This window comes from Chiloscyllium plagiosum, unplaced genomic scaffold (genome assembly GCF_037043375.1).
Source record: "Chiloscyllium plagiosum isolate Xiang-an unplaced genomic scaffold, Cpla_swu_hap1 HiC_scaffold_37, whole genome shotgun sequence".
NCBI lineage: Eukaryota > Metazoa > Chordata > Chondrichthyes > Orectolobiformes > Hemiscylliidae > Chiloscyllium > Chiloscyllium plagiosum.
In genome coordinates, this window is record NW_028270175.1 from 22,640,391 (window position 1) to 22,666,219 (window position 25,829).

Below are 25,829 nucleotides of genomic sequence, written 5' to 3' on the forward strand. Positions count from 1 at the left end.
GGGCCCCTCAAAGATCAGCAAGGCGGCCTTTGTGTGGAGCCACAGAAAATGGGGGAGATACTAAATGAATATTTTGCATCAGTATTTACTGTGGAAAAGGATATGGAAGACAAAGACTGTAGGGAAATAGATGGTGATATCTTGCAAAATGTCCAGATTACAGAGGAGAAAGTGCTGGATGTCTTGAAACGTTAAAGGTGGATAAATCCCCAGGACCTGATCAGGTGTACCCGAGAACTCTGTGGGAAGCTAGAAATGTGATTGCTGGGCCCCTTGTTGAGATATTTGTATCATCGATAGTCCAAAGTGAGGTGCCGGAAGACTGGAGGTTGGCAAACGTGGTGCCACTGTTTAAGAAGGGTGGTAAGGACAAGCCAGGGAACTATAGACCAGTGAGCCTGACCTCGGTGGTGGGCAAGTTGTTGGAGGGAATCCTGAGGGACAGGATGTACATATATTTGGAAAGGCAAGGACTGATTCGGGATAGTCAACATGGCTTTGTGCGTGGGAAATCATGTCTCACAAACTTGATTGAGTTTTTTGATGAAGGAACAAAGAAGATTGATGAGGGCAGAGCAGTAGATGTGATCTATCTGGACTTCAGTTAGGCGTTTGACAAGGTTCCCCATGGGAGACAGATTAGCAAGATTAGATCTGATGGAATACAGGGAGAACTCACCATTTGGATACAGAACTAGCTCAAAGCTAGAAGACAAAGGGTGGTGGTGGAGGGTTGTTTTTCAGACTGGAGGCCTGTGACCAGTGGAGTGTCACAAGGATCAGTGCTGGGTCCTCTACTTTTTGTCATTTACATAAATGATTTGGATGCGAGCATAAGAGGTACAGTTAGTAAGTTTGCAGATGACACCAAAATTGGAGGTGTAGTGGACAGCGAAGAGGGTTACCTCAGATTACAACAGGATTGGACCAGATGGGCCAATGGGCTGAGAAGTGGCAGAGTTTAATTCAGATAAATGCGAGGTGTTGCATTTTGGGAAAGCAAATCTTAGCAGGACTTCTACACTTAATGGTAAGGTCCGAGGGAGTGTTGCTGAACAAAGAGACCTTGGAGTGCAGGTTCATAATTCCTTGAAATCGCAGATAGGTAGGATAGTGAAGAAGGCGTTTGGTATGCTTTCCTTTATTCGTCAGTGTATTGAGTACAGGAGTTGGGAGGTCATGTTGCGGCTGTACAGGACATTGGTTAGGCCACTGTTGGAATATTGCGTGCAATTCTGGTCTCCTTCCTATCAGAAAGATGTTGTGAAACTTGAAAGGGTTCAGAAAAGATTTACAAGGATGTTACCAGGGTTGGAGGATTTGAGCTATAGGGAAAGTTTGAACAGGCTGGGGCAGTTTTTCCTGAAGCTCTGGAGGCTGAGGGGTGACCTTATAGAGGTTTACAAAATTGAGGGGCATAGATAGGGTAAATAGACAAAGTCCTTTCCCTGGGGTCGGGGAGTCCAGAACTAGAGGGCATAGGTTTAGGGTGAGTGGGGAAAAATATAAAAGAGATCTACGGGGCAACGTTTTCACACAGTGGGTGGTATGTGTATGGAATGAGCTGCCAGAGGAAGTGGTGGAGGCTGGTACAATTGCAAGATTTAAAGAGGCAGGGTTTGGAGGGATATGGGCCGGGTGCTGGCAGGTGGGACGAGATTGCGTTGGGATATCTCGTCGACATGGACAGGTTGGTCCGACGGGTCTGTTTCCATGCTGTACATCTCTATGACTCTAAATCCCACAGATGTCATATCCAAAGATTATCAAGAATGTTTCTGAGTATATTATTTAAAGATTCACCTTATTCCTTGTTCTATTTGTAATTGGGACTTATTGTAGGAATTGTATTTCAATATTTGAAATGATAATTGATTGCACCTATGAAGATTATTAGATCAACCTGTGGTAGAGAAAAGTGGCATTGATAACAACTCTGTTTTCCTTGTTTAGCTGTCCACACATCAGAGGTTGCTGTCAGTTTTACACAGTATTAAGCCATTATTACTCCCCCAAATTCCAGAACAAAGCGTTTCTGCTTTGGGCAATTTGTGTTTTGAGGAATTGTTTCTCTTAAGTGCTTACTTAAACTTTTTTTTTGTGTTAAGATTGAATACCAAATCTGTCACATGAAAGAAGACAATTAGCCAGCATTTTGTAAAAACTAAAGTATATCTATCACTTCAAAAAGATACACCTTGATATACTTGAATGATAACTTTCAGTTGTTTTGCTAATGTGGCTGAAAATAAGTCTGCTATAAAAATGTTTTTATTGGTGGCAACCTATAGCCTATGAGTAATTTAGGTTTAAAATACTGAAAATTATTGTTTTAACAAAATAGAGGCATTTCCTAGTTATACTGAGATACTGTCATCAGCTTCTCGGTAGATTTGTGGAAAACAAATTGCTTTTAAAAGCTATTAGAAAGTGTCCATCAGTGCTTTTGTATCCCATAGAACTAATTTAACTTAGAACATTTTTTGAAGTCATGTAAATTAGCACTGTTGGTTGTTTTCCAGTGGTAATTAATTAAATCAACTGGTGACGCAGTGGCTCAGTGGTTAGCACTGCTGCCCCCCTCACAGTGCCAGTGACCCAGGTTCTATTCCACCCTATGGTGACTTTGGAATTTGCAAGTTCTCTGGGTGCTCTGGTTTCCTCCCACCGCTCAAAGATTTGCAAGTTGGATGGATTGGCAATGAGAAATTTCCTATTCTGTCCAGGGATGTATAGTTTAGTTGAATTAGCCATTGGAAATGCAGGGACAAGGTCGGCTGTGGGTCTGGAAGGGATGTTCTTCAGAGGGCCAGTGTGGACTTGGTGGGCTGAATTGCTTGCTTCTACACTGTAGGGATTCTATGATTCTAGACAGCATGCACAGTTTTGAAAACAAAGTTCTCTTAAACTAATCTAAAATGTTGCAGAAACTAGCACGTATGTGCTTAAATTGCAGGCCATTGCAACTGCTCGTGATGCTTCGAGTACCTGCCTGTATCAAAGAGTAGGACCACTGATGAGAATGTGCATGTAAGAGGTGTATTTTGTCCTGGTATATTTTTAAATAAAGAATGATTGAAATAGAAGTGATGAGCAGTCTGCTCCAAAGCCAGTAAAATAAACAATTTGTGAGGTCTTTGGGTTTTTTAAAAGTTGGAACAATAGAAGCAGCCTGAATGGATGGGGTCGAGCTACCCCAGAACTAGGATTTTAAAAAAATTTTAGCTTTCAGTTGCTGGGGTCTTAAACCTGGATGTGGAAGCTCTTATCCCGCTCTGTGTTATAGCTAAAAGCTGGGGTTCTCCTCCTGCTAGAATTGCATGTGAGACAATCTATTTTACTGAATTTGCTTTTACCAAGAATGTATTTATGGGATGTTAATTAGTAGCAGTATATATTATTTTGTTAAGCATTTTGATAGTTACAGTTCAGCCAGTTCTTTTTATTTTGTCCATATATTAGTGTTTTGTTTAGTCTGGTAGTTTGACCATTCAGATTGCATCTGCAATTGCCTCACATTTACCTTTAAAATTTTTTAAAATACAGTCTAGTCTACCTTCTTAATATATTTTGAGGCAGTTTGATCCAGTCCATACCACCACCCATAATAATAAGCAATTCAAAAATATTTTAACAAGTGCAACTTCAATAATGTGTTATTTTCAAATGTTTCTCTGATATGTATGGTATTAAACGTTGTGCTGTGTTGCCTTGCTCTGCCAGCCTAAAATTACGCTCAAGGACTGTAGCCATCACAGAATATTCAATTCAAAATCATAGGTTAAAATCCTAAGAACATGATTTGCTCATTGGTATGTTCCTGTGTCCCTGGCTGATCCCAATCTGATCCCTCATTGCCCCCCTCAATTTACCATCCAATTCCATCACTCCATGAGCAAGGGAGCAGAGTGATGAGAGGGAAGTAGATGCCAAGGGGTCAGCACCAGGATTGTCAGGGAAGTGGCAATTGGAATGAGGAAATGGATGGCAAGTGTTCGATGGGCAGACAACAACAATGTCCACAGCGTTATATAGGCATACAGGAGGAATAGGGGCCAACTGTCAACGTATGCAATGATGTCAGCAGCACTGATTTTCTTGTTCTAATGTAGTGGCAGAACTTAATGCAAATTATGCAATCTTTTGCTTGAGTTATGCTGATATAGGCAAAATTGCATTAAGAAAAACAGCACAATTTAATGAAAATTGTATTCCAGTATGAATTGTCTGGTGGCCTATTTGGCAATCAGAAACCATGGACATATAGACATGATGTTGCTTCCAGTGCCTGCAGACATAAGCAATTTATGGGGCCTCCCAGTGGCAACTAATGTTGTGTCAGAACATAGCCCCTCTTTCTGTACAGGCATGTGGTGAGGATAGGATTGGGCTTGGCTGTGTTGTATTCAAAGGCCAAATGATATACTGACCTCAGATGCAAATATTTTGGGGGGAATTAGGAAGAGGAAATGAGCAACTTTGAGACATAGGAACGCTGTCAACACCTACCTAACTGCATCTTTGGAAGACTTCAGGAGAAGAAAATTGGGCAAACTACGCAAGCGGTTACTGGTTTTAAGATAAATGCAGACTCATTTTTACATTTTGTTGCTCTCACACCCTTTCACAATCAAGTACACTGTCAAACAGGCTCTCTTGTATACCCAGTTTCTAACATGCACCTTCACTTACATGAACATTTTCTTCTCTGAAACTGTTTATTCCTACTTTCAGGCCAGTAGTCTTCAGTATGAAATGCTGTTACTGACTGATTCAATTTCAAAGGAAGATGCATGCTGGGAGTTGCGACTTCGATGTGGTAAGCTTAACTCAGTGAGATTGTTTAGTAGTAGCAAGCAGAGTCATATTCTAAGTTATAATGAAGCATTTTTGTTAACTGTTGTTTTAGGTGTTATTACCACTTGACTATTAATCCAGAGATGAAAGTAATGTTCTGAATCTTACCATGGGCAGATGATGGGATATGAATTCAAAAATAAAAGTTTGGAATTAAGAATTTAATTATCATTAAAACTATGTTGTTGATCATTGGAAAAACCCATCTAGTTCACTCATGTCCCTTGGGGAAGGAAATCTGCCAGCCTTACCTGGTTAGGCTTACATATGACACCATAACCACAGCAATATAATTGACTCGTTTTTAAAAAAAGAACTGCGGATGCTGTAAATCAGAAACAAAAATATAAATTGTTGGAAAATCTCAGCAGGTCTGGCAGCATCTGTGGAGAGAAATCAGAGTTAATGTTTCTGGTTGAGTGACCCTTTCTCAGCATTTGCTATGATTGACTCTTACTTGCCCTTTGGGGAATTCGGGATGGGCAGTGACACCCACCATTCTGTGAATGATTTATTTTTTTAAAAAGACAAACATCTATACTAAATCTGTGTAGGTCATTTGAAAACTGTGTGCTTGTTTCCTTGTTGACCAAAGAGATTTGCTGCATTGTGTAATATCCTGATTCGTTTTCCTCCATGTAGCTCTGAGCCTGTATCTGATGGCTGTGAATATTAAGACCCCAGTGGTTGTTGAGAACATCACACTGATGTGCCTGCGAATTCTTCAACGGCTGATTAAACCACCTGCTCCAACTAGCAAGAAAAACAAGGTGATGAATACATTGAGTCAATCTACCTGCTCTTTGATCTAGTACATTGTGCTGGCTCCTTCCCTTAATTTCAGGTTTAACACTGTGTTCTTTTTCTTCTCTAGGATATCTCCGTTGATACCCTAACAACTGTTAAACCCTATAGTAATGAAATACATGCACAGGCCCAAGCATGGCTCAAGAAGGATCCCAAAGCATCATACGAGGCATGGAAGAAATGTTTGCCTGCCAGAGGTAGAGACAACTTTCACTCATGGCTTCTTTCAACATGTTACAGGTTTTAATGGCCCTACCGATAAGGTGCTGCATCTGGAGAGTAGAATTATCTTGACGTTGTACGTTGAGCAGGAATCTGATATTTGGAATGCTGTATGTAGTAAGGCATTGTGTCTGCTGCACAATCCTTCAGCTGAGGAAGAGTTCCAAAATAAGCCATTAAATCCTCATGCTTTAAGTAATCTCTTAAAGACCAAATGGTTTGCTGAGTTCTTTCTTTCTTAGATCGTTGTTTTATCTTTCCCCATTTTAGGTTGTAGCATTACTGCCAAGGCTATCGGCACTGCTTCTGATATAGTTCATGGAGAATATATTGTGCTAAATGTTCAATCATTTAACAGCACCTTTTGATAGTGTGCCTGAGATTAGAAGCACATTGAGCATAAAATGCCAGTGTGTCTATCGACATCTGACTGCAGTACTTAGAAAATCTGCAGACTGCACTGCTGTTGTCTTAATTTGCATAATGGCTCCTTGTTTTTGTTCAGTTGACTTTTTGATTAGGTAAGATAAGATCTGTGCCTGAGCACCTGGGGATCCTGTATCTAACTGAGAGTAGGAGTCTGAATCAGTACCAAGATTGTGCTGTTATAGATAATATATTGGTGGCTAAGTGACTTAAACTGTTCCATTTCATTGAGGAATGCAAAGCAAAAACATTGCCTAATTCTGCAACATAAAGTTGTGAAAGAAGCTGGTAGTGAAATTAACAAATTTGTTTTCAAACCATTCCAGTGAATTGAAGTTCCTTTGATTGTGCATAAATAAAAGTTCTGTGATAGCATTTTGATTGATTTGCAATTTTTCCTGTCCTTCCATTAGCTTTGGACAATGAAGGCAAAACACAAAGTAAAACTGAGCTGCGACAACTCTACCTGATGGAGAAATATGCATGGAAGTGGAAGCAGTTTCTAAGCAAACGTGGGAAGAGAAATTCACCTTTGGACCTCAAACTAGGACATAATAATTGGCTGAGACAGGTAAAGAGCATCGCCTGACTGAGTATAATGATATAACAGCAATACTGGCATGGGTCATATCCAGCAATGGTCTTGTAACTTATCTTCATTAAGCTCTCGTGTGTAGCTGTAACACATGCACTCAGGTTTTTTTCCACCTCTCATAATTAATGTACTTGCCCCAGGTCAAGATAGGGAATGTAGAAGCTGCCAAGTAAACTCCCTGTTTACAGGAAACACCTTTGATTAGGAGCATAAACATCAGCAGGGTATCGGTTAGCTCACTTGGCTAGATGGCTAGTTTGCAATGCAGAATAATGCCACAGCATTAGATTAGATTACTTACAGTGTGGAAACAGGCCCTTCGGCCCAACAAGTCCACACCGCCCCGCCGAAGCGCAACCCACCCATACCCCTACATTTACCCCTTACCTAACACTACGGGCAATTTAGCATGGCCAATTCACCTGACCTGCACATCTTTGGACTGTGGGAGGAAACCGGAGCACCCGGAGGAAACCCACGCAGACACAGGGAGAATGTGCAAACTCCACACAGTCAGTCGCCTGAGGCGGGAATTGAACCTGGGTCTCTAGCGCTGTGAGGCAGCAGTGCTAACCACTGTGCCACCGTGCCGCATGAGTTCAATTCCTGCACCAGCTGAAGCTACCACATCAAACTCTATTTATCTAACTCTCCCCCTGCCTGAGTCATGGTGACTCTCGAGTTAAACCACCACAAGCCATGTCTGTCTAACATGAGCAACCCAATGGTCTTATATGACTATGGCACTTTATAAACATCAGAGATCTGGTGGACTAATTGATCTATTTCTCTGTTGTAAATTCTGTGCCAACTACTGTTTCCTTGAATTCAGGGAGAAACAGAGTCTTTGTTCAGTACAGTAGTCAAACTCTACATGAGGGGATGATTGTGGGAAGGTGCAGCACTCGAACAATGCAGAATCACTGGGTCATGTCATTAAGGCTACCGTACATCGATTATAATTTGAATTGGGCCCATATTCTGCAAATGATCAAATTATGCTGCACGCTTTTCAAACCTGTGCTGTGATGCTGTAGGGTTTTATCAGCCTTTAATAATTTCAGTTGCCCAACACCCATTTATCTGTGAATACTGATTTCCTTCAGTTCCTGCCACTTTCAATGTTTTTGGGGTGTATTTTGTCCTCCTTGTTAGGATAGAACCAAATTATGTATTTAATTGGTCTGCTATCTCTTTGTTCCCTGTTATAACTTGCCATGTTTCTGACTGTAAGGGAACGACAGACTAATCTTGTCTGTACTAATCATTTTCTTTTCACATATAGAAGCTTTTATGATTAGTTTGCATGTTCTCTGCAAGCTTACTCATGTATTCTATTCCTCCCACTTAACCAATCCCTTTGTCTTCATCTGCTGAAATCTAAAATGCTCCCAATCCTTAGTGTTCAGTTTGTATTGGCCAATTTGTAAGCCCCTCCCTTGGATCTAATACTATCCCTAATTTCCTTTGTTAGCCATGGTCGGGTGACTTTTCTCATTTTATTTTAGTGCATGACTAGAATGAACAGTTGTTACAGTTCCTCCCTGCACTATTTAAATGTTTACGAGTGCCCAGTCCACTGTCATTGTTTAAGTTATGTTACCCAGTTTATCCCAGCCAGCTCATGCCCCATACCATTTGTAGTTTCCCTTATTCAGGTACGGAACCGTAGTCTCAGAATGAACTATTATCATCATAATGAAAAATTCTATCGTATTATGATTGCTCTTCTCCAAGAGGCCTTACACAGCTACCAATTATTCCTTTCTCATGACACAATACCAAGTTTAACATGGCCTGTTCTCTGTTGGTTCCTCAGTGGATTGATCCACAAAACCATCCCATATGTACTCCCAAGCATTCTTCCTCTATGACATTGTTACTTATTTGATTTGCCCTGTCTATATGCAGATTAAAGTTGCTCACAATTACTGCTGTATCTTTTATTGCTTGTGTCTTTAATTTCCTAAGCTCAACCTGTACAGATTCCGCGTCACTGGAGCTCATATCTGTCTTTGCTGTTGTGTTAATTTCCTCTTTAACCTAACCAGCAATGCCAACCTATATCCTTTTCATTTTTTCTGTCATTCCATAAAACTGAATATCTGGGAGGTTCTCATCCCCGGTCATTTTGCAGCCAGTTTTTCTGGGGTAACTTCTGCATTGTTTCACATTTTGTCTGAGGTCTTTTTCTGTGGTTCTCAAGTCCATGAGTTACTTAAAATTGCTGACCACCAAGTGGTGTCTCTTGAGGTAGTGGTAAGTAACGCATGTTAAGTTTAGGTAACTATATTGCCGCCTCGTTATGCTAGAGTGAACGTGGAAGTTGGTCATGTGGTTTCATTCTGGTTTTTGGTTCATTACCATGAGCAGATGTTAAAGCAGCACAGCTCTTACAGTAATAATGGAAACTCTGCCAGCAGGTTGCCTGAAATTAATGGACTTATCTCTTTTCTACCGTTCTGAAATCACTGTACTATGTATGACCCATTCGACTTTGCTGTTTCTTAGGTTCTGTTCACTCCTGCGACACAAGCTGCACGTCAGGCTGCCTGTACTATTGTGGAAGCACTTACCACCATCCCAAGCCGCAAGCAACAAGTCCTTGATCTCCTGACCAGGTACTTTTTCATTATTCAGAAAAGTACAGCTTCAAAGCCTTTTCAGTAACTCCAGGTTGAAGTCTCAATTACAGCATCGTAGGTCAATGGAGCAAATTTGTAATTTTGCCTGTTAGAGAATTCTTACCTTGTCTGCATTGCATATTTATGATTTTAGGAGAAAGTGAGGGCTGCAGATGCTGGAGATCAGAGTCAAGATTAGAGTGTTGCTGGAAAAGCACAGCAGGTCAGGCAGCATCCGAGGAGCAAGAAAATCGACGAATCCCTGATGAAGGTCTTTTACCCGAAACGTCGATTTTCCTGCTCCTCTGATGCTGCCCGACCTGCTGTGCTTTTCCAGCACCACTCTAATCTTGACTGTTCATGATTTTGACTGGCATTCTGGTAGATTATTCAGGTTCCTCAATGTCAACATACTTGTGAAAGTTGGAGCAAGGGAAGACTTACTTTAGGCAGTGTAACCTTGTCTATGGTTGGGTCCCGAAGAAGGGCTCATGCCCGAAATGTCGATTCTCCTGATCCTTGGATGCTGCCTGACCTGCCGCGCTTTTCCAGCAACACATTTTCAGCTTTAACCTTGTCTATGATACAAATTTCAAGTTTTGCTTTCTCATTAAGAACTTCCAAGCAAGATATAATTAAATTGCAAATAAATTAGCCTTTTAGCAGGAGGATGTGAGTACTATTTTTGGATTTTTCTTCAGTCTTTTTGTAAGAATGTTAAGTTTCCTATTAAGATGTAATTGTTCATTCCTACTGATTGTAATTATGGAGTACATGCTTTTGCATCAAAAACAAGAGCATGGATATACTCAGTGGGCTTTGGCACCATTTCAGAGTTGTAACTTTCATCAGAGCTGGAAAAGATAGAGATGTAATAGGTTTTGAGTAAGGAGTTAGTGTGACAAAGATGAGAAGAAAACCTGTGATAGGATGAAAAGCGGAGGAGACTCCATGACAGAAAATGTAGTCCTCTATAACCATATGAGAATGGTGATGGTGTTAGTAAAGAAATAAAAGATGTGCCTTCAGCAATGTGCTGCTCACTGCGAGAAGAAATAGCGCATCAAACAAATAAAAGGAAACAAATGGAGCAGAATTTTTGGTCTTAAATTATTGAATTCAGTGTTGAAATTGGAAGACATTGCTTTTTTGCCACTGTTACAAACACCAGGATGAGGATGGTTCCAAGTTAATCTGGGTGCTGTTGTGGAGTCGCCTAATTCTGAGGAAATGCAACTGACTCACTTTGTAGTTTTTCACTAATGTTAACTCCGTGATGATCAGTGGTCAGCTTTGGAGACAAATGTTTGCGAGTAGAATTACTGGAACTGCTACTCGGTTTTCAAATGGTGGTGTATGATTTTAACCTTTTGCATTTTTGTATTGCTAGTTACCTGGATGAACTAAGTGTTGCTGGAGAGTGTGCAGCAGAATATCTTGCACTCTATCAAAAACTCATCAAACCAGCTCATTGGAAAATCTACCTGGCAGCTCGAGGAGTGCTGCCATACATTGGAAACCTGATCACAAAGGTCTGACTCTGACGAGCCAATTTTGCTTTTATTCCAAAATCTCAGATGTTATAACTATTTTTCCATAACATTATGTCATGATTGGCACAGATCTCGATCTCCACCCTATTTAACTCACCAATTAAATGGCTTCTGCCCAGATGTCTAAGAAAAATGTTTTCCAAGATTTTAATCTCTGTCTCATTTCCCCTCCCTGCATAATTTGCCTCAGGTGATCATTATCTTTTTATCTTTCGTTGATATTAGGTACCAAACCAATTGCTAGTTAATCCCCTGAGAGTCTGTTGCATTGTTAAGGTTCATTAGATCAGAGACAAGTTTAGCAACAGATGTGTACTGCCAGTATGATGACAACACTGGTTTAGATCACTTGTAGTAAGCAAAGTGACATTTCAGAGTTGTCACTATGCTATTTGTATTTGAGAGGTCAATATATGAGCTGTAGTCTGGAGAGGGTTGATTCTGGTCAGGGTTGATACAGTGTACATATTTGTTTTCAAATGTAATTTTGTTGAGTAAATGTTAATAAGACCTATCATTGGACAATCCCACCCTCACTGAAATGCCAGCCTTTTTACAGGTGTTTTGAATACCTTGAAAGGGTTGGGCCCAGTTGTCAATGTTTTTCTGTTGTGTGCAGAGTTAAAGTACTGTGGGAACAGAGTTTTCTGTAACTTAATTAGACTTTCAAAGCATAATAAAAGCTATGCTATTGTAAGATAGGGTGAATTTGAACTATTTGGAACTTGGCATACCATCAGCATGTTTGCGCAATAATGTATTTGCTATGCTATTCAATTCACCACAAATGGTCATGAACTTTAAAGAAAAGAGAAAATAGGATCATGAGTATGCCATTCAGCCCTTCGAGCCTGTTCCACCATTCAGTATGATCATGGCAGATTATCCAACTCAGTAACCTGTTCCAGCCTTCTCTCTGTACCCTTTGATCCCGATAGTCCCAAACACGTTATTTAATTTCTTCTTGAAAGCAGCATCCAGTGTTTTTGTGGCAGAGAATTGCAAAGGCTCACCATTCTCTAGGTGAAGACATTTCTCTTCATTTGAGTCATAAAGGCCTAACCCATATCCTTAGACTGTGACCTCTGGTTCTGGACACCCGGCCATTGTGAGCATCCTTCATGTGTTTATCCTGTCCAGTCTTGTTCGAATTTTCTTGGTTTCTATGAACTTACCCCTCATTTTTCAAAACTCTAGTGTATATCGTCTTCGATCCAGTCTCTGTATGTGTCAGACATCTCTGCTCTTGTACTTGAATCCTCTTGCTACAAAGTTCAATGTATTATTTGCCTCCTTCACTGATTTCTGAAGCTCCATACTTAAGTTTCAGTAATTGGTGTACAAGGGCACCCACGTCTCATTACACTTCCTCCTTTCCCAATCTATGGCAATTCAGATAATCTGTCTCCCTGCTTTTGCTGAATAACCTCATGTTTAGCTATGTTATTCTACATCTGACGTGTATTTGCCCACTCAGTTAACTTGTCCAAAGGAAGATAAATTTTGAATTTTAAAAAAATGCTATAAATACTCGGCCAGTCAAGCAGGGTCTGTGCAGAGAGGAGTAAAGTTAATATACAAGTGACTTTTCCTCAGATCTTTAGGATTATTCATTTTCATTGTATTGCTCTTGTTTCTGTTTAGTGTAAATCTAATTTTCCACCTGATTCACAGTTCTTTATGAATTTTAGGTTGCTTGTAAGCATTAGTGTTAATCTCACCAATGTTCTGTTAACTATGGGATGTTCCCATTTTCATAATTCTATAGATTCAATTGCTAATTTTTAACAGGTCAAGGCAGTAACAGCACAACAAATTTAAATTTATAAGATAAGATTCTGCTTCAGAAGCAGGAGTCCTTTTTAAGAGAAGGTACGCAAAGGATTTGCTGACGAGCAAGTTTGCTTAGTAATTCTATTAAGATAGTTTAGATGGCTGGTTTCTGCCAGAGTGGCATTGTGGTTGCAATTTAAGATTCATGTCCTGGGTTAACGGAAGAATAAAAGTCAATCTGCTCTTGTTGCTATTTACTGACTCCTATTGGAAAGCGTGGAAATCACGTTAGGACAAGTGGATTCATCTGTGATGCCCTCCAAATAGAATAACCACACTGTTAAACTTACATAATGAAAACTACTATTTGAATGAGATCAGAGGAGGTAACAAGGATCAGTGCCTCTCCCACTTTGAGTGAATTTGATGGTTTCATGAAAATGAAGAATGAAAAGAGTGTCCATGCTTTAATTGCTTATTGCTATTGTCCATTGTGTCCGAATGCTTCAGTTTTGATGCTCATGTTACCTGGTTTTGTTTCAGGAAATTGCCCATTTACTGGCACTGGAGGAGGCAACACTTAGTACTGACCTTCAGCAGGGATATGCTTTAAAAAGCCTGACAGGTGAGGTGTACAGAGTTACAGAACAGCGTTGCACACTAATATGCAAATTGGTAGTTATATATTAGACATATTCACTATTTCACTACCCTGTTTGCAGGTCTACTTTCATCTTTTGTGGAGGTGGAATCAATAAAACGTCACTTCAAGAGCCGCTTGGTGGGCACAGTCCTGAATGGCTACTTGTGTCTGCGAAAACTAGTGGTTCAGCGGACAAAGCTGATTGATGAGACACAAGACATGTTGCTGGAGATGTTAGAAGACATGACAACAGGTAGTAACACAAGCACATTTGAGCTCAAACTTAAGTTTAATTTTAAAGGGGAGCAAAGATCAGTACTTCTGTCCATTTCTCTGTCTGTGCCCTCCCCCTCTCTTACATCTTGAGATTGTAAAAAAAACACTGCATATGCAGGTTCTCTTTTTTTTTAGTGACATGTTGACTTGGAATTTTGATACGTGGAAGACAGACATTTAACCCATTATACCTCTGTTAGCTTTCTGAAACAATTCTTCCTAAATTTAATTTTGAAGATCTTTGTTAGATCTCCTCAACTGAAGAGCTGTAGTTTGCTAAGTGTGTACTCTTAAAGCCTTGGTCTCATTGGTGTACTTGGTATAATTTAGTGAACCTTTCTACGACAATGACATGATCCTTAAAGTGATTCACCTAAAACTAGACACAATATTCAAATCATTTTGAACTATTTTCACTCATTACATTTTTTTTCAAGTAAGTGATTAATGTAGATTATAAATAGCTGATGTCGCAATCTGGATCGTTGGAGCACCCCTCTAGGAAGAGTGTGTTAATCTGAAAATGATCTGTTGGTTCTGACTGCTTGTTTGTTTCCTATCCTTCGATCTTTTGCTCATGCTGAGAGATTCCTCCATCCCCGTGTGCCTTTATTTCATGCATAGACTTTTGAGTAACACCTTGTTAAATGCTTTTGGAACTCCAACTATACTCCATTTGTTAGTCTCCTTTGTAATATACTATCAGTTACATCTTTGGAAACTTTACTTTGTCAAACACGATTTTGCTTTCATAATGCTATGCTGATGATTGTGGTCTTCAATGTCCTGTTATCTCTTCATTAATAAATTCCTACAGTTTTCTGATGATTGACAACAGGTTAACTGGCCAGTGGTTCCCTGTTTTCTTCCATGCTTGGATAGCAATGTTAAATTTGCAACTTCCATCCACAGAAACTGTATAAAGAATTTTGAACAGTCCCAGCAAGTGCCCTTGTTATTTCCACAGTCAATTCTTTAAAAACTATGTTATGGGCCATCAGATGTGGGGTGTTTGTCAGCTTACCAGCCCATTAATTTCTCCAGTGCTTAGCTTTACTAATGTCAATTACTGATATTAGTAAGGTCTTCACTTATTGGGGACCAAATGTCCATTAGTAGTGGTATTTTATTGTGTTATTTTTGTGAAGACAACTGTTTATCAACATCTTTGACATTTTGATGCTCTCCACTGTAATTTTTCCTGCCTCAACTTTTAATTTTGTTTTCTTGCTGTCTCTCTTGGCATGTAGTCTTATTAACTCCAGTCTATTTTTATGTGTTTGATTACACTCTTCTTTTTTCTCTCTCTCACCAAATTCTTGTCCATTCTTTGCTCACATTTAAGACTTCCCAATTCTCAGGCTGTGACTTTCCTTAACAATATTATAAGCTGCCTCTTTTAATGTTACAATGTCCTAAATCACTTACGCCATTCACAGGTGGACTTTATCTTAACCTGTAGTGTTCCTAGTTCTCAATTTAACAAGCTAGAAAAACAGGATGTGGAAGGAAGTTTAGAAACGGGTAAGTTGCCATGTAAGAGGTTGCTACACAACATTAGGGTTCATGGCATTAAGAGTAAATAGACTATGTTAAACAGGTGTTCTAGAGATGACCGGCTTTACAGCATGTGATGATGTGTTTAAAGCTGTTTGAAAGTTTGAGTCTGGTGTTTTCTCAGGAGTAAAAATATTTTGTTTGTAGTGTTGATTAAATTCTAACCCTCACACTTCTGTAGGTACAGAGTCTGAAACAAAGGCATTCATGGCTGTCTGTATTGAGACTGCTAAACGATACAGTCTTGATGATTACCGAACACCAGTTTTCATCTTTGAAAGACTATGCAGCATCATCTACCCGGTAAGTACAAAAGGAAACGTGAAAGTATTTTTTTTTAACATTAGATCAGTTATCTGGCCTACAGGAAGAACTATACATGAATGGCTCAGTCAGAAGTCATATATCCTTGTAGCTTAATGTTGCACAAAACCAGGATGCTGTATAAGTCAGCCATATTAAAACAGTTAAAAATTGTGACTCATTGCTTGTTTTTGCAAATCTGTACGTGCATGATTCATGGTAGTCAAAACCAAGACATTATTGGTGTTAATTATTTGCACAATTCTGTGTTTTCATGATTTAAGTTTTTAAGAAATGAATTTTTATCATTGAAATTTATAACTGTAATTGATACTTTTCTACCAAGCTGAATTATAGTTGTACAGTTGTTGTTGTATAATTGCTCTTGCAGTTTCTTTGATAGTTTAAAAATGCATGTTACTGAACAACAAGTACCAGAAGGATCCAGTGATATTTATATGGCTTTTTATACAGTCCCAAGGCCTCCTTAAAACCTGAAGGGAGAAAATTGCTGAGCCAAAGGAGAGAGTGGAAGGGATGATTTTGTTCAGGACATTTTGTTTTGTAAGGGGTCTTGAAGGAAACAAGGGAACTAATTGGAAGGTATTTAAGAAAGGAATTTCAAAGCATAGGGCCTAAATGGCTAAATGTATGGTCACCAATGATGAGACAAAGCGAGAGGAGGGAATGTATAAGAAGCTGGAAACAGGTGATAGATTGAGGGAGGAGGGTTAGTGGGCTTATATAACATTGGAAGATATTAACAGGCATAGGGCTGAGCAAAGTCATGGAGGATTGAGATGCAAGTGGAGATGGTGCTATATCAATGCATCTTATGCCAATATAGGTGTTCTTTGTTACAAATGCAAATGAGAAACGAATAGGAATAAAAGGATCAGCTTCCAGTCAAAGCGGAGATTCGATTTGATTACAGTTGGACAGTTTTTAATATAGTATTTAAACAGCAAAAGCAATAGCTAGACTAGAGGTGAAGTAAGTTCAGGGCGAGAGAATTGGACCTTCAGGATAGAGGCAAAGTAACTGAATGTTGATAAAAAAGTGCTGTTGTAACAATCATGAGGCTATTTATGCAGAATGTTTCCTTACTAATAATTCTACATCGGTGATGTTCAATGCTGGTAAAACAAAGATGATTATCTTTGTCAATACATCTGCTCTCTTAAAAGGAGGAAAATGAAGTGACTGAGTTCTTTGTGACTTTGGAGAAAGATCCACAACAAGAAGACTTCCTGCAGGGCAGGATGCCAGGAAATCCCTACAGCAGCAATGAGCCTGGAATTGGACCACTAATGAGAGACATTAAAAATAAGATTTGTCAGGATTGTGACCTCGTAGCACTGCTTGAAGATGACAGCGGAATGGAGGTATGAACCAGTACAAAACAAAACAGTGGAAAAAAAAATGAAAACCTGATTCCAGCAAAACACTATGATGGGGTGGTACGTATATGGAATGAGAGGAAGTGGTGAAGGCTGGTACAATTGCAACATTTAAGAGGCATCTGGATGGGTATATGAATAGGAAGGGTTTGGAGGAATATGGGCCGGGTGCTGGCAGGTGGGACTAGATTGGGTTGGGATATCTGGTCGACATGGACGGGTTGGACCGAAGGGTCTATTTCCATGCTGTACATCTCTATGACTTGGAGTCTTTTAGTTTAAAGAGAAGGCTACAACCCTTATTTATTTTTACAGTTGTGCCCAGTATGTAGGTGTATTTGAGTATATTGCCCAAACTGTGTCTGAAGAAGTTGGTAGCAGCTCTCTTAATTGTAACAGTTCTAACAGTGAACTTCTAAACATCTGTCACTGTTACAGAATTGAGAAAATTTTAGACAGTCGTAGCCAGTGCATCCAGTAATTGCAGCTAACTCTTTCTGAAATGATATAGGCTATCAGATTCTGGGAATTTGTCAGATTTAGTTCTTTTGAGATTGTCCAATACCTTTCCCTGCTTATCCAAATTACCTTAAGCTCTTTTATTCTTATGAGCCCCTCAGTTGCTATCTACATCTAGTTTGTAACTACTGACATGAAGACAGGCAGAAAAAACTTGTTCAGTGTCACTGGCATTTCTTCATTCCCCGATAATATCCCTTGTCTCTATCTAAGGATAAATATCTCATCTAACTACCCTTGTTTCCAATCTATTGTTAGGGTTCTTATAGTCTGCTTTCTGGCAAGTTTCATTCTATTTGTTTTCCCCTTTTTATCAACTTTCTGGTGGCTATTAGCTGGTTTATTAAACGCTTAATGGTGCTCAGCCATGCAATACTGTGCAATATAATAAGCTCCTAGATCATAAGACCATAATCAATCGGAAGAGGAGTAAGCCATTTGGCCCCAAGAGTAAGATTCATCAATCATTTGGACCATGGCTGATCCAGTATTCCTCCCATTCACTTTCCTGCCCTTTCCCCATCAGCTTTGATTTCTCCTTCTGATTGAGAATCTATCTATCTCAGCTTTAAATATATAGAAGATCTCTGTCCCCACAGGTGTCTCTGGCAAGGAATTCTAAAGGTATTCAATCCTTTGAGAGAAGAAATTTCTCCTCATCTCAGTCTCAACTTGATACTTATTTATTCTGAGACCATGCAGTATGGTCCTAGACTCTTCCTGTGAGGGGAAAGATCCTATCTGCATTTACCCTGTCAGGCCCCTTAAGAATCCCATATGTTTCAATAAGGTCACTACTCATTCTTCTCTGCTCCATTGAGTGGAGTCCCATTGCTTATAAGGCATTCTCTCCATACCAGGGATCATCCTTATGAACCTTCACTGAACTGCCTTCAATGAAATGTTATCTTCCCTGAAATAAGGGGACGAAAACTGCTGTCAGTACTCCACATGTGGTCTCACCAGCTCCTTAGACAGTAAGACTTCTCTGATACACCCAACCCCTTGAAATAAGGGCCAATATTCCATTAACCTTCCTAATTATCTGCTGAAACTGTGTGCTAGCTTTGATGTTTTGTGCACAAATATCCCAAAGTTATTGGTATGGGCTTTCTGCAGTTGTAGCTTGTGTTGTAGCTTTCTGCAGTTTTTCTCTGATTAGCCTGTGGGACAGCACGCTTGCTTCTGATTCAAGCCTCCATGTGTTAGTAAGGAGGACTTTACACGGTTTCCTAATCTAGGTTTGCCGTTGTTTGTTTCTGGTTTCTACATCTGTCTGTTTTTATTACTTAACTTATCACATCATTACAAAGTTTTTCAGGACCATTTCAAAGGGCAGTTAAGAGTCAGCCATGTTGCTAAGGGTCTGGAGTTGTATATCAGCCAGACCAGGTAAGAATAGCAAATTCCTTCCCTAAAAGGGCATTAATGAACCAGATGGGTTTTAATAACAATCAGTACTGGTTACATGGTCATCATTTGATTCACATTTAATTCCAGATTTTAGTGGCATTCACATTTTGCCATTTATCTTGTTAGGATTCAAACCATGCCCCTGGAACATTAGCACGGGACTCTAGATTATGAGTGTGACGCTGGAAAAGCGCAGCAGGAGAGTGGATATTTCAAATAAAGCTCTTCATCAGGAATGTTGGGGTGGAGAAGGGGGTTTAGAGATAAATGTGGGGTAGGGTGGAAGGTAGCTGGGAAGGCATCCTTTGCCGGTAAGATTACAATATTTCTGTCTTTTCTGACACAAACCTACCACCACACTGAAACAGCTCCTGATGAACTTAAAGTATCCCATACCAATAACCAACAAAATGAACATCATATACAACATACCCTGCAACAAACATTACATTGGACAGACGGGAAGGAAACTAGCCGTCAGGATACATGAGCACCAACTAGCCACCAAAAGACATGACTAACTATCACAAGCATCCTTACACACAGACAAAGTTCAACTGGGACAATACATCCATCCTGCGATAGGCTAAACAAAACACACACAAGAATTCCTACAGGCCTGGCATTCAAACCAGAACTCCATTAAATCCATATTGATTTGGACCCCATTTACCAATCTCTCAGAAAAAGAGCGGGAAGTGATCACACCCACCAGAACAGACCAAGACAGATAAATAGCAAGCGAGACAGAACGCCAGTGTTTCCGAGGCTCACTGATGACGTTACCTAGTATGGTGGCGAACAAATCTACCAGCTGAATGAGCAGGTGTACAACCAGATTACCGTTCTGGCTGTGCTTTTTCTTTGTTTTAGCACCATAGCTGTTCACTTTCCTCAGTACATCCTTTTTTTAGTCTTACTTATGTCATTGGTTCCCCTCCTGCACCACGACAACTAGATTCTTTTCCTCCCATTCCAAACTTGCCTGCAGCTCAGAGGAGATGCCCTTAACCTTGGCATGCAGCCAAGCAACCTGCTCTCCTTAGCTGCTGTGAATTGGTTAAGTTTATAGTTTGCAGGATAACTTTTATTAAAAGTAATATTGATCATCTAAGACTTGTGCTTTTCTTCTTAGCTCCTGGTTAACAACAAAATAATCAGTTTGGACCTTCCAGTGGCTGAAGTGTACAAGAAGGTCTGGTGTCCAGCCAATGAGGTGAGAGCAAGCCAGCAATTTAGAGTTATCAGTACAGGAGAACCTCGATTATCCTAATATGATGGGCAGGCACTATTTTGTTTGGATAATCGATTATTCGGTTAATCGATTAAATGCCTTTCCTCTGGAGCTCAGAGCTTTTAAAAGTCTGCTCCCCGTTCAGGAGACTGCAGCAGCACACAGTGTGCAAGGCCCCGCTCCTGACACCCTCCCACCCCAACACCGCCCCCAACTCTGGACACGCCCTCCCCCTCTCCAGGGCAGCTAGATTGGACACCAACAACAAGACTGCTGCTGCATTTGTGGGTAAGTCTCCAAATAGTGTGCAGCCACAGCCCCACACACAACCTTTTACTGCAACTTTTTGACAGGTTCCACCTTTGCCCTGCACAGGACAATGTTGGAGAGATGATGTGGGGAAGGGGGGTTTAGAGTACACCCCTGTGTAGAACTCCAGGGAAAGTGTGGGGCGAGAGAGGGCGGGCAGACAGTCATTTAGAGCCGGTGCCTGTTTAATCACTGTAAACAAAAGAAGCGATCACTGTTGGAAACACGTCTTTGATGTAATGTTTCCATCGGGACCTCGCGATCTCCTTCGGATAATCCGATTTTCGGATAATTGGTATTTGGATAATTGAGGTTCCTCTGTAAATGAGGTGAATTTCAGGTAGGGATACAATTCCACAATTGTTAAAGGCACAATTGGCTTCTGGTTGGGGTTGTAGGTTTTCTGAATGGGATCTTGTAGCACATAGTGTCCCTACCTTTAAACCAGAAGACCTATGTTCAGAGGTACTGTATATAATATTTCTGATTAGGTTAAGTTCAGAGAAACACTTTTTTTCTTAATTGACCAACTGAAATGAGTTGAACAGAAGTTCCCAAATCCCTCTAAGTGTTTTTAATGTTTAACCCAAGTGTAACTGTGTACCATAACTTTGCTATTTAGTGAATAATTTGTTTTAATGTTGCACAGGGTGAGCCAATGCGTATAATCTACCGAATGCGAGGACTTCTTGGAGACGCAACTGAAGAGTTTATTGAATCATTGGATTCCACCACAGGTAATAATAATATTTGCACACAGATAATAGTTGTATTTTTAGGTTTTCCATCCTTACCTCTTGTCCCAGCTCATGCTGTAAATCAATAAATGTTTCTTCTACCCTGACATTCATTGCAATTGTTTTTGCCACCATTCTGTTAAGCAATGTTCTTTCTGTGTAGATGAAGAAGAGGATGAAGAGGAGGTATATAAAATGGCAGGTGTGATGGCTCAGTGTGGTGGTCTTGAGTGTATGCTAACTCGATTGGCTGGAATCAAAGACTTCAAGCAGGGTCGACACCTTTTAACTGTGAGTGTCTGAAGCGGAGCGTGATCTGTGCTATTCATCTTTAGATCGAAGTATGCAAACAGTAGGACATACATCCATGTACATAACGCTAATAAAACTTGATCTTGTAGTCTTATGTTTCCATGGATTTGGGCCTGAATCATTAACTAAGCCTTCTTAGAACAAAGAACCAGAGAAATATACATTGGTGTTTCTCAGGGGGTCAGTTCTACAGCCACTACTGTTTTATATATTTAACATGGACTTGGGAAAACTGCATAATTTACAGATTTACAGATGGCACGAAACTTGGAAATTTAGTAAAAGTGAGGAGTATTGCCAGAAGGACATAGATTGTTGGTATGGGCAGATGCAAGTTAACTTTGGAGTATGGAAAATGAGGGGAGATATGAAATCAATGGCACGATTTTCTATTAGATGCAGGAACTACAGGACTGGAGGCATAGATGTGTACATATCTTTGAAGGTGGCAAGAGAGTTGAGAAAGCTGGTTCAAAATTACAGAAGGGGTATAAAAGGTGTATGAATACTAAAGCAAGGAAGTTATCGTAAACCTTCTAAGTCATTGGTTATCTCCCAGTTGGGCCGTTGTGTGTAATTCTAAAACCTGATTGAGGATAAGTGCCACATCCTTGCAGAGAGTCCAGAGAAATTTTACAAGAATATCATTGGGCATATGGAAAGAAAGTTGAATCGTTCTGCTTAGAGCAGAGAAGGTGAAGCAATTTAATAACAGCACTCAAAAACATGAAATCTTTTGATAGAGTAATTAATGCAAGACTTTTCTTATGGCACAATGCAGAATTAGAAACACTAATTGGGGAAAGCAAACTTCAATGGGACAAGAATGGATTTATGTCAAATAAACTAGAGTCAACGGTTGGTGGGAAAAAAGCAGTTGAACAATGAGCTATCTTCATAAATAAATGCTTTGGGCACAATAAAGATATATTCTTTGAAAGGGAAAAGTGGGGGCAAACAAATCTAGAGAGCTGTTTAAATGACAAAATATATAGAAATTATGATAGAGAAAAAATATATATTTAGGACAGATGTTGCATTGAAAATACAACTGAGAACTGGCCTGAATTCAGAAGGTTTCAGGATTGGTTTTAAATAAAAAAACAAGTGAGAAGCTAAAAGCAAATACAAAAAGAGATCGGCAACTAACATTAAAGTGAATCCCGAGGTTGTCTTTAGCCATGTAAATTGTAAAAGTATGCTAAGAGGAAGAGTAGGGCTGATCAGCCAAAATGTGGATTTACACATGAAGGCCAAGGGCATGCCTGGACTATTACCATAGTTTGTATTTACCAAGTGATAACCAGGTGTGGTCAAAGAGAAGGAAATTCAGTTGCCAAAAGGGTTTGAAATTGATGAGAAGGTGGCATTAAATAGACTGTCAATATTTAAATTTGACAAGACAACAGAAACAGATAAAATTAATACGACCATAAGTTGTAGGAGCAGATATGGCCATTTGGCACTTGCTAAGGTGCATAACCTCACATTTTCCAACATTTATATTCCATCTGCCAAGTTTTTGCCCACTTAATTAACTAGTCTATAACCTTCAGTATACTCTGTCATTCTCATAATTTGCTTCCCACTGTTTTTGTCATCCCCAAACTTGGCTATAATATGTTCACTGTCCTTATCCAAGTCATTAATGCAGTTTATAATTGTGGCCCCAGCATAGATCCCTCTTGCACTCCACTACAGACTGCTGTGAATCCTACATTTTCTGTCTTTAATTAATTAGCCAATTCTCTATTCAAGCTAATATACTACTTCCAACATCATGGCTCTTGTCCTATTAAGTGGCCTAGTGTGTGGTACTTGCCTCAATATCTTTTGGAAATAAAGATATTACATCTATTGGTTCCCCTTTATTTATCCTGTTAGTCACCACCTCAGAATTCTAATGAATTTTTTAGGCATGATTTTATCTTCATGGAGACATGCTGACTCTGATTATATTATGAATTTCTAAATGCTCTGCTGTTGCATCCTTTATAACAGACTTTAACATTTTCCAAATGACTTGCGTTATGTTAACTGGTCTATAGTATTTTTTTGTGATCGTCCCTTTTTGTATGGGGGTGCTATATTGATGGATCTTTTGGAACTGTCCCAGAATCTAAGGATTCTTGGAAGTTTACTATTCACTTCCTCACTCTCAGTGGCTAATTCTTTTAAAAGTCCAGGCTGCATCTCATCAGGTTTAGAGAATATATTGGCCTTTGGCCACATTAGTTTCCTTCGTACTTATTCTCTATCATTAGTTGTGGTATGCATTTCCTTTCCTCCCTTTGACCCTGGATTATTTGTGTTTCTTTTTGGAATGCTATTAAAGTCTTCTATTTTGAAGACTGATGCAAAGTATCAAATGTTCCCTTTTGTGAAAGGATCGCGAATGAGGTAGCTCAGATTTTAAATAATGAATAAAAGAAGCAGTAGTGATATGAAGAAAAACTTTTTCATGCAGCAAGTGGTTAGGATCTGGAATGAACTATCTAAGAGAGTGATGGAGGAAGGTTCTATTGAGGTATTCAAAAGATAATTAGATGGTAATTTGAAAAGAAATGATGAGCAGTGTTATGGGGAGAAGGCAGGAGAGCCAATGAGATGTAGTGGGCCAAATGGCCTCTTTCTGTGTCATAATTTTGAGAGTTCTAGGTTGGTAACCATAGTGTGCAAATTTAAGATATTTGGCAAAACCAAAGGCAAGATTTTTTTTGTAACAAAATGAGACATTTATGATTGTGAATGTATCATCTGAAAGGATGGTGAATGCAGTTGTACTAACCTTGAAAGGGTAACGTGGCAAATGGTTGAAGGGAAATTAACAGTGCTAGGGAGAGAGAGCAACAGAATAGGAATAATCAGTTTTTTCAGGAAGTCCACAGAGATCCAAAAAGCCAAATTGCTGCCTCCTGTGCTATGTTAAAGTTGGGGGTTGGTGGGGGTGGGGAGAAGAGTTAGCTGCAGGTTTGCTTAAGTTCATTATACTTTATCATTCTAAGTCTCCACAAACAGATGCAACTAATCCAATCCAGATTATTTCTAGAGGGAAACTACTGTGGATGTCAGAAATCTGATTTTTGAAAAATACACTTCAGTGGACCAGTCAGCATTGGTGAAGAGCTAAGCTGTTAAATTCTCAAATTTATGACTTTTGATCAGAAATGTAGAAACTTAAAGATTAATTTGTAACCAAGCACAAGTCGTAGCCCCACCATTCTTTTTCTGATAAAAGAGTGGAAGACAGGAGTGATTAGAGAGGATTCAAGGCACAAAGAAATTTTAATGGGACTAGTAAAGAAATAAAGAAAGAATTGAGGAGGCAAAAATGTTTCAGCAGAATCATTGCCATCACCTATTACCCCAGAGATTGGATATTGACTCAGTATTGAGGCCAGAAGTCTGCCAACTACCTAATTGAAAGATGAGGTGTTGTTCTTCAACTTCTGTCGGACAGTGCAAGAGGCAAGCTAAGAGAGAAAATTCAAGCGGTAAGTAATCATGAAAGCTGTCAAGGTCATGTGTGCTTGCTGAATGGCAGTGTTCAGCAAATTACTCACTTAATCTGCCTTTGGTTTCCTCAGCATAAAGACTACAATATCACAAACAGGCAAACAGGGTGTCAAGATGGAAAGAGTGTAAACAAATCACTTCTTCATGTACGAGTGTTTGAGTCTCTGGACAGTGGGAAGGTTGGAAGTGAGATGCCAGGTTTTGCACTTTCTGATGAGGAGTAAATGTTGAAGTGATGGACCAGAGGATTGGAATGTTGCAGAGAGAATGGTTCCTTAATGCTGAAAGCTAATGATAGTGGTGCATTTGTATTATTTCAATGATCATATGAGTGGCAGTTATCTCTGGTGAATTATGTGTCAGGCACTTACACCTAATTTTGATGTCAGAGAACCAAAGTACTGCATGTGTAGCATTTTCTTTTCATACCATGTGTGATGGGACATGAGAATAGATTGTGATGGGACTGTCAGGGGATTGAAGTCCTGTATCTCGGGCATTGTCTTCTCAGTAGGTCTTGTATGTTCTTGCAGAAGTTGCATGTTGCTTTGTTCTTACAGTTCTTAGTATCTGACTGTTAAATCCTAGATTTAATCCTGTTTAGTCCTAGGTTTTGAGAAACCTCCTGACATTAATAAGATCTTAACCTCTTCCCCTTTCTTGAGTTCAAAAACAGAAAAGCACCAGGCTATTCTTGTGTGTTACTTTGGAAGATAATTTACTAGTCATTTTAAATCATTTATGGCCATATCT

General features: G+C 39.6%; 1 protein-coding gene across 8 annotated transcripts in view; it reads left to right on the forward strand.

The window, feature by feature from the left end:
* The window catches only part of ubr4 (ubiquitin protein ligase E3 component n-recognin 4), a 202,298-nt gene that overhangs the window by 153,927 nt on the left and 22,542 nt on the right, over positions 1-25,829 (forward strand). For all 8 annotated transcript variants that reach the window (XM_087980458.1, XM_043675848.2, XM_087980459.1 and 5 more), the window contains 13 exons: positions 4,735-4,819; positions 5,500-5,627; positions 5,732-5,861; positions 6,726-6,883; positions 9,419-9,528; positions 10,922-11,063; positions 13,401-13,482; positions 13,580-13,753; positions 15,515-15,636; positions 16,824-17,021; positions 20,104-20,184; positions 21,161-21,248; positions 21,412-21,539. In XM_087980458.1, coding sequence (XP_087836584.1) covers positions 4,735-4,819; positions 5,500-5,627; positions 5,732-5,861; positions 6,726-6,883; positions 9,419-9,528; positions 10,922-11,063; positions 13,401-13,482; positions 13,580-13,753; positions 15,515-15,636; positions 16,824-17,021; positions 20,104-20,184; positions 21,161-21,248; positions 21,412-21,539 — 1,626 coding nt within the window. The remainder of the gene's footprint in view (positions 1-4,734; positions 4,820-5,499; positions 5,628-5,731; positions 5,862-6,725; positions 6,884-9,418; positions 9,529-10,921; positions 11,064-13,400; positions 13,483-13,579; positions 13,754-15,514; positions 15,637-16,823; positions 17,022-20,103; positions 20,185-21,160; positions 21,249-21,411; positions 21,540-25,829) is intronic.